The sequence below is a fragment of the Dioscorea cayenensis genome, chromosome 19 (genome assembly GCF_009730915.1).
Source record: "Dioscorea cayenensis subsp. rotundata cultivar TDr96_F1 chromosome 19, TDr96_F1_v2_PseudoChromosome.rev07_lg8_w22 25.fasta, whole genome shotgun sequence".
Lineage (NCBI taxonomy): Eukaryota > Viridiplantae > Streptophyta > Magnoliopsida > Dioscoreales > Dioscoreaceae > Dioscorea > Dioscorea cayenensis.
Window position 1 is genome coordinate 5,096,196 of NC_052489.1, and position 8,695 is coordinate 5,104,890.

General features: G+C 34.8%; 2 protein-coding genes across 2 annotated transcripts; both read left to right on the plus strand.

The window, feature by feature from the left end:
* On the plus strand, positions 1-898 carry LOC120283936 (histone H2AX). The gene is made up of 2 exons (XM_039290748.1): positions 1-299; positions 397-898. The coding sequence occupies exons 1-2, from the start codon at positions 99-101 to the stop codon at positions 616-618; spliced, it is 423 nt and encodes a 140-aa protein (XP_039146682.1). The 5' UTR covers positions 1-98; the 3' UTR covers positions 619-898.
* A 293-nt stretch (positions 899-1,191) lies between these two features.
* Positions 1,192-5,375, plus strand: LOC120283935. The gene is made up of 7 exons (XM_039290746.1): positions 1,192-1,470; positions 2,675-2,893; positions 3,964-4,050; positions 4,357-4,503; positions 4,749-4,775; positions 4,888-4,983; positions 5,071-5,375. Exons 1-7 carry the CDS (start codon positions 1,249-1,251, stop codon positions 5,278-5,280), a joined length of 1,008 nt encoding a protein of 335 aa, XP_039146680.1. The 5' UTR covers positions 1,192-1,248; the 3' UTR covers positions 5,281-5,375.
* Positions 5,376-8,695: the final 3,320 nt, after the last annotated feature.

Here is an 8,695-nt window from a genome sequence, read left to right on the forward strand (position 1 = left end):
GAACATTTTTCTCGAAAAGGCAACCGCACTGCTTCGTTCCCGCCGATCTTTTGTGATAACTAGGGTTAGGGTTCGGGGGCTTGTTCCAGAAAGCGAAGATGAGCTCCGGTGCGGCATCGACCAAGGGTGGGCGTGGCAAGCCGAAGGCTTCGAAGTCCGTCTCCCGATCGCAGAAGGCTGGGCTCCAGTTTCCTGTTGGTCGGATAGCGCGCTTCCTTAAGGCCGGGAAGTATGCTGAGCGCGTTGGTGCCGGTGCCCCTGTATACCTCTCTGCAGTCCTTGAGTACCTTGCTGCCGAGGTCTTCTATCTTCTCGATTTCTTCCTGGTTTGGTTTTTGTTTTAGCTTTTATAGTTTTGTAGTCTTTTCTGATGAGGTTTTTGGCGTCCTTGGTTAGGTTCTGGAGTTGGCCGGGAACGCAGCTAGGGATAACAAGAAGAATAGGATCGTTCCAAGGCATATACAGCTTGCAGTGAGGAATGATGAGGAGTTGAGTAAGCTATTGGGGGCGGTGACGATCGCGAATGGTGGAGTATTGCCGAATATTCATCAGAATCTTCTGCCCAAGAAGACAGGCAAGGGAAAGGGGGAACTTGGATCTGCATCACAGGAGTTTTAGAGTGAATAAGTAGGGATTGGTACCTTTCACGGGGGATTAGTATCTTGTTTGGTTGAGATTCTGGTTTTGGATTGAACATGATGTTTAATGTATGAAAAAAAAAAACTTCAGTGATTTGGTGCCATCTTTGTTTCTTTTTAGCCATTTTCTTGCGTTGCTGCTAAAAAAGTCCTGGCTTTGATATTGATCGCTGGTCTTCAGGAATCTTTTTTGTGGCCTTTTTGAAGCTTTCGTTTGCAATTTCTTTCCCCTTATTGTTATTATTATTTTGATTTCAAAATGTTTTGATTGTTCTTTTGTTGGCTGTTTATAGGTGGCTTATTTGTTTGATGCCAATGACATCATAGATTTTCTAATGTAATGTTGAATTGTGCTGTTGGTTGTAATTTTGCTTTTGTATAGGTGCAGTCTTCAGTATGTTTTTGTAATTAGTATTTTGTGGTTGTTGATGAGAAGAAGAAAAAAAATGTGATGTCACTTTCCAGACTTTTGTCTTTACTCGGTGAATGTTTGGTTGAGATTGCTTTTTTACATGGAAATTAAGAACCACAAGATTTGCTGCTTTATTTTATCTTGGCAACAACTTGAGCCATTTAGAAACATTTTTTGGGTGATTTTCTTTCCAATGATATGGCCTTAGCTCTGTATTATTGTGGCTGCCCATCATCTCTAAAATGGAATTTGCCTATTGTCAAAGCTGTGAATGTTTCAGAGACAGGCAGTTTGCGGTTGCCAATCCTAGAAAGAGTTGATGAGGAATTGAGGAGAGGGAATGAAAGAGAGGCTTTAGCCCTGGTGAATAATTTGGTGGGGAAGCCTGGTGGCCTTAGGTGCTTTGGAACAGCAAGACAGGTTGTATTTTCTTCCTCATCATGTTTATCTCATTGATTTTTAGGATTTTGTTGATTAATGACATGAAATGTTTCTGTATTTGTAAGTTGCTTGTAATGATATTAGAGATTTTCTTAATTATTTCTTTTCTACCAGATTTCATAATATTAGGCTGTTTATGGAGTTAGTTCTGATGGTTCTGTCCTAAACCCAATGTAATTTTTATCCTTTTTCTTTTGCATGAAAGAAAAACAACTCTCTTTTTTTTCTTATTTGATTTCTTTAAACCCAATTTAAATTTAGCAGGCTGCTTTGTGGGCTATAATGGTTATTTGTTGTTTATGAGTTGGAGCTTCTAAATGTTGCTTGGAATCTGTAGCAGCAGGGTTGAAGGAGATATTGTTGCCTTGCAGTCACATTTTGAGTCTTGTGTTTGGTTAAAATTATAGGATTTTCTAGTGTTTAATTTGTTCTAAATGGCTTGTGAGTTCTAGAATTCTCAATCAAATTTGGATTCACCTCCCTGCCAGTTGTGCCTGATTGGATCTTGTTGAAGTCAACCCTTTGCATTTTACACTGCTTTATTGTCCTCTTTATGTTGGAATTATACATAATGTTTGTGCATAAAGAACTTCAACCACTTATCTTGACATGCTTTTTGTTGATATCTTACTAATTTGGTAATTATTTGGAGGTACTTTCACATGCTCCTTAAGTTTGCCAACTGAAATTGTGGCATGATGGGCTCTAATGAGAAAATCAACAGGATATATATTCATACTAATTTTATGCATATCTGTCCAACAATATTGGACTCCATGATATTCATTAATTATACTTGACCTAAATTCAAGTTGGTCTAATGGATATGCATTATGTAGGTTTTACTCCCTGGATGTAATTCTTCCACGTGATCTTTTTCTAAGATTTATTGCTTCCTTTAGTTTTTGTTGCTCCTCTTTAAATCTTGCAGTGTGGTCAAATGATCTTGTTGCATACCAAAAAAAAAAAAAGCAGCTGTACACTGCAAGATCCCTGTTATCTTCATTTTGTCAAGCTCATATTCACCCATTCTAGTCATCTTTCTTGGAGTCAGTATGTGTTGTATGCTGCATACTCTTCTCTTGTGTTTTCTTGTTCAGGATGTGTCAACATTTGTTTTAGGTTTGTATCATTTGGCCAATTTCTTAGCTGTTTCTTTTTAACAAAGAAATTTGTGGCCTAGGTACCACAAAGACTCTATAATTTGGATGAACTGAAATTAAATGGAATTGATACTTTGTCTCTGTTATCACCTGTGGATGGCACACTGGGAGCAATTGAGAGAACTCTTCAGGTTACAGCATGTTTAGGAGGGCTTTCAGCATGGGTTGTGTTTGGGTTTTCCCAATTGCAAATATTGTCCTTTTCTTTGGGATTGCTGTTTCTATGGTCCCTGGATTTGGTAAGTGAATTCTTCTAAGCTACTAAATATTAATTTATGTTTTTTCTTGAATTTCAATGATGTTAACCTTTTCTTTCATTTGCTGTGATTAGGATCCTCAGAGGTCATGTAAACATGCTCATAAATTTTATAAAACAAATGGGGTTTTAAACAATTGTCTTTTAATCAGATAGGTATTTCATCTTTATTTTCACCCTGTGGATGTGCTATTAAATTCAGTTTAGACATCTGGTTTTTTTTTGTGGCATTTGGTATGTGTTTGGGTGGGGATTTATTTGATTTGATTTGATTTTTTTTTTTCTTTTTTTTTGTGATGATTTTGTTTCCTATTCAGAGGTCGTCTGTATGTTGTGTAACTTACACATGGAATGCACTCCTTAGTTTTAGACTTTTGGTTTTTTTTGTGGCATTTGGTATATGTTTGGGTGGGAATTTATTTGATTTTGCTTTTTTTGTGTTGATTTTCTGTGTCCTATTTAGAGGTCGTTTGTATAATGTGTAACTTACACACGGAATGCACTCCTTTGTTTTAGTCAGATACAACTATTTCAGGTTTGGTTCCAGCAAAAAAATATAATGTGAGCTGCAAAACCATCTGGTTAAATGTCATTGAAATTTACAACGGTTTTAGAATTCACTCTATGTTGGGGTGATGATGTCTCAAAAGTCCAGGCTTAGCAGTACTATCATAACTCTTAATCTTTAACATATGAAGTTATTGCTGATACTCTTCCCAGGTTGAAAATGTGAACTCATCATATATGGCATGCTTTTGTATACTGGAATACATTAGTCGTGTGTTGATATTAAGTGCCTATCTTTTCTTGTTTCTATAAATGCAATTTTTGTAAGCTGTCTGCATGGAATTTAAGATTCAATTTATTAGGCATGTATTGATTGTTCCCTGTAAAGCATAATCCTTCATTGTTATCCTATTCTTATGTTTTTATTTGATTATTAATCCTAATCCAATTGATTTCTCAGTATATTTTGTTGCTACTTTCTTCTTGCTTTTTGAGGTGAAAACTTCTGTGTCATGATATGATTTCTCATGAAGTTCAACTCCACAGGTATCTTTTAATGGTGGAATGAGTAATTTATTGTTGGATACAATTGCTCATACTGCCAGTGAAAAATATCATGATAGGGTCATTCAGGTAAGCTGCCTATTCTTTCCTGCCTTTCACTTTTTTCAGTTTAAATATTTGGATATATCTTACTATGTAGCATCTCCTATAAATTATCTCACTTGCTTTAATTCCTGGAATTCAAGAACTTCCTCGATTGAGTGGCCATAATACTCCTACCAAGGGTTACGATAGTTTTTCCTACATGGGCTGTTGTTTTGCTTTGTTGAGACTGAAGTCCTGTGTATAATCCAAGTGTTTTGTTCATGCATCTATGCCATGATGTTATGATCCCTTTCAGGAACTGAGTTTCTGAGGATAGGTACCTTTGTGCAGCATGAGGCTGGTCACTTTTTAATTGCCTACTTGCTTGGAGTTCTTCCGAGAGGATTCACACTATCGAGTTTAGAAGCCCTAAGAAAGGAAGGGTCCCTTAATGTACAAGCAGGGACCTCATTTGTGGATTTTGAATTTCTTGAAGAAGTAAGAGTTTATTGTTAATTTTATTTTATTCTAATTATTTTGTCTGCTCTAAAATCCAAAATCTACTTCTTAGACTTAGAGATGCTCATGCTGTGAAATAATCATTGAGATGTTTTCTTTTCTCAAACCTCATTCATGCTTGTGAGCATTCTGTGCATTCAACTGGAAATTTATGTAGACTTCATATGCAAAGAAAATGCCCCACGGAATACAAAGATTAATAACTGTCTTTTTGCATGATGCAGGTTGCTAAGGGAAAAGTCTCTGCAAAGGTGAGAAAACAACCCCTTCTTCCGCAATACTTTTTATTATTTTACAGAAATTGTTGTTGCATTGGCTTGCCATGGTCTTGCTCCTAAATTAAATCAAAACAATGGTTGGCAGATGCTGAACAGGTTCTCCTGCATAGCACTTGCTGGTGTGGCAACTGAGTATCTTCTCTTTGGTTACGCCGAGGGAGGACTTGCTGACATTGATAAGGTTTGAATTGAAATATCCCAGAAACAAACTTGTGATTTCTTTCTTACTTTACTTGAGCAGCCATTGATCCCTCAGCATATGAAACAGTTGGATAACTTACTGAAGAGCCTGGGATTCACCCAGAAGAAAGCTGATTCTCAGGTAAGATGGGCAGTCTTGAACACCATTTTAATTCTGCGTCGTCATGAACGGGCTAGATCAAAGCTAGCAGAAGCAATGTCTTCAGGGAAATCGGTCGGTTTTTGCATCGACATTATAGAAACTTCTATTGTTAGTTCTGAATCTTCTGATATTTAGCTCTTGAAAAAAAAAAAACCTGATGATAAAACTTTTTGAGAAAATCTAAATTGTTCTGTGGTTTTTGATAGAATCACTTCAATGTTTTTGGCACTCGTTAGTATTCTCATTGAGCTTATCAAACAATTTTGGTAGTAAATAATGAGGGTTTTACACTTGTATGCCTGTGATTTTTTATTTTTATTTTTATTTTTTTATTTTTTTTGTATATCATTTTACTCACTGCGTATGTTAACTGAAAATATTTAAAATTAATACTATATGTATACACAAATTGTATTGGTTTATTGTATGATATAGAATGCATTTACCATAATTAACTTTTCGTATACACACACACACGTGCTATATGAAAGTATTTGTTTTGCCTCCTTTTCTTCGTCCTCTGATTATTATTTGTGAAACTTATTCCATAGGATTAATATACACAAAATGGTTATTTAGCAGTTCATTCTGTTATTTATTTAATTAACTTTCTTTTTTAGCATTTGATCGGTCCTGGAGAGATGAACATGAGAAACAAAAATATAATTTTGAGATTATATGCATAATTTAAAATTTATTTTAAAAGAAAAAACCACTATAGATTTTGGAAATGGGACATTGAAATGAGTTGGTGAAGTAATGATGATCATGTGCTAGTGCAATTATTAACAGGTTGTGCATATTCCAATTTTTTTTATTTTTATTTTTTAAATTGTTAGTGCACATCTAGGGGTGAGCATTATTTGGAAACACAGAATACCAAACCCTAATCAAGCCGAATAGACAGTTTGGTTTGGTTATCAAATTTTTTCTGGTTTAGTTTGGTAACAATTCTATTGATAATTTGGTATTTGGTTTCGGTTCAGTTTTTTTTTTTAAAAAAAATTCGGTTTAACTGAAATCTAACCGAATTATGTTATATAAATAAAACAAAAATTATATGTAGGCAAGGCTTTTGTATAAGTTGTGTATGATTAATTTATAAGCCCATTACTTAAAAAGTTATAATATACTTAAAATGATAGAATGACATATTAAAAAAATTATGAATTAATAGTTAAATTAATTACTCTAGAAATCATTTAAAAATTTTTTTTTTTTATATAATTTTGGTTTCGGCTAATAACCAAACCGAATCAAAAAATTTCGGTTTGGTTAATTTTGATTTTTTACTTTTATTTGGTTCGGTTCGGTTTTTATTTTTGAATATATTTTGGTTCAATTAACTGATAATTCGGTAACTGAACTAGCCGATGCTCTCACCTACTAAGGGGGTGTTCATTTCAGAGAAAGTGGGGGAAGTGAGGGGAAGTGGTCTGACTTCCTCCACTTCTGGTGTTCATTTGTGCTGAAGTGGGGGAAGTGACACTTCCCCCACTTCCGACTGAAGTGGATTTTGAACTAAGCCCACTTCAGTATTTTTTTTACTGAAGTTGGGGGAAGTGAGTCAATATATAAAAACTAACTTATTTTCACTTCTAAAGTTTTTTTTGAACTCATAGAACTTCATCCAACACCTAAGTTCCTTCGATTCTATTCTCACTTTCTAACAAATGAACACAGAAGTCCTGGAAGTGATATCACTTTCCCCCACTTCAGGGAAGTGATACTTCCCTCACTTCCTGACTTCCCCTCACTTACAGTGAAATGAACGCCCCCTAACATCCAATGAACTAAATTTTTTATTTTAAAAAAACTAGAGAATCCGAGATATTTAAAACATCTTTGTAACAAGAAATTGTTTTATCTTTTTTCCCCCGGACAGAGAATTGAGAGATTGATTGATCTGTTTTTCCTACCAGACACAGAATTGAAAGTTTGACGTTTTTTCACAACTTAATAATTGAGGGTTTATAAATTTATTTATATTTATGAAAATAAAACAATAATTTATATATTTGAGTAAAAAATATATATATTTTTTATTTATATAGGATCTGAATTATGTAATAGCCAAGCACCAATCCATGTTGTTGCATTGTAACTCAAAATTGTTATAAAATAGTATGGCCGAATATAATAGTATTATAGCAACATAAATAGAAATAATGCTGAAAATTAAATGATACAAAGATATTATATGAAAAACTTCCAAAATAAATTAGGGTAAAAACCAAAGGCAAGGTAGAAGAATTTTATTATAGTGAAGAATAGAAGTTATAAGCTTTTTATTAACAAGAAGAATAACAACTTATTCTCTCCTCTAATATGTAATAGAAGCAATACAAACCCTCTAAATTTATTTTTTTCACTATTTTCTCCCACTCTCTCTCACCTTCACTCTTCTTCAGTTGTATTGGTACACTGAGAGATGCATTTTGCATTTCTATTTATAGGAGAAAGAGGGAGAGATTGAGGAGTTTAAGATCTAGATTAACTCATCCCCACCAACCAAAGGTAGGTGCAACCATTGTTGAAAAATAAATCTTCATATGGGCAGCTGCAGAATATTTTAACATTTCTCCCACTTGAAGATTTGATTGGAAAACTAATAAGATCTTTACTCTATTTTCTCTACCTTGCCATTCGATGTTGCTTATGTCTTTGCTTGGCCACATGAGGATTGAAAACATATAAATTTGTCGGTGTTGATTGCTTTTGTCAGAAAATCTGCTAAGTTGTTCTTTGTATGAATTTTCTACATATCTACTATTCTTTCTTCCACTTTCTCTCGAACAAAGTAGTACTGAACTCTAATATGTTTTGTCTTTGAATGAAATGATGAATTCCTTGCAAGATGCAATGTACTCTGGTTATCACAATATAGATTAATGTTCTTTTGTTTGTACCCCAGTTCTTCTAACACCATCTTCAACCACACTGCTTCTTTGTTAACTTTACGTAGTTGCCAAATACTCTTCTTCTATCTTTGAAGTAGCCACGACTGACTGCAGTTTTGAAACCCAGCTCATAGCTCCTTCTGTTAATGTGAACACATATCCAGTAGTGGATTTGCTTTTATCAAGATCACCTGCATAATCAACATCAACATATCCACTGACAATAAAGCCTGATCCCCGATAACATAATGCAACATCTGAGCTTCCCTCTACATATCTAAGAATCCTCTTAACAACACTCCAATCCTCTCGACCAGGATTCGCCATGTACCGACTTGCTATTCCCACTGCTGATGCATACAGTAATCGAGACATCTCCATCCTCTCTTCTTCACTGCTAGGACACATACTTGAAGATAATTTGAAATTAACAGGAAGTGGGGTAGAAATTGGCTTACAGTCTTCCATGTTGAAGTGTCGCAAGATCTTTTTCAGATGAGTCCTCTGAGAGAGCCAAATCTTCCTATTATTTCTGTCTCAGTGAATTTGTATCCCTAATACCTTGTTTGCCGGTCCCAAGTCTTTCATTTCAAATTCCTTAGCCAATTATGCCTTCAACTCCTTGATACGATCTTTGTTGGGGCCTGCTA

What these genes read in the sequence shown, in the direction of transcription:
- LOC120283935 (XM_039290746.1), top strand. Translation starts at nt 1,249, where the DNA reads ATGGCCTTAGCTCTGTATTATTGTGGCTGCCCATCATCTCTAAAATGG. An exon ending in TTCTATGGTCCCTGGATTTG is followed by an intron (nt 2,894 to 3,963) that starts GTAAGTGAATTC and finishes TCAACTCCACAG; the next exon opens with GTATCTTTTAATGGTGGAAT. An exon ending in ATCATGATAGGGTCATTCAG is followed by an intron (nt 4,051 to 4,356) that starts GTAAGCTGCCTA and finishes ACCTTTGTGCAG; the next exon opens with CATGAGGCTGGTCACTTTTT.
- LOC120283936 (XM_039290748.1), top strand. Translation starts at nt 99, where the DNA reads ATGAGCTCCGGTGCGGCATCGACCAAGGGTGGGCGTGGCAAGCCGAAG. An exon ending in TTGAGTACCTTGCTGCCGAG is followed by an intron (nt 300 to 396) that starts GTCTTCTATCTT and finishes GTCCTTGGTTAG; the next exon opens with GTTCTGGAGTTGGCCGGGAA.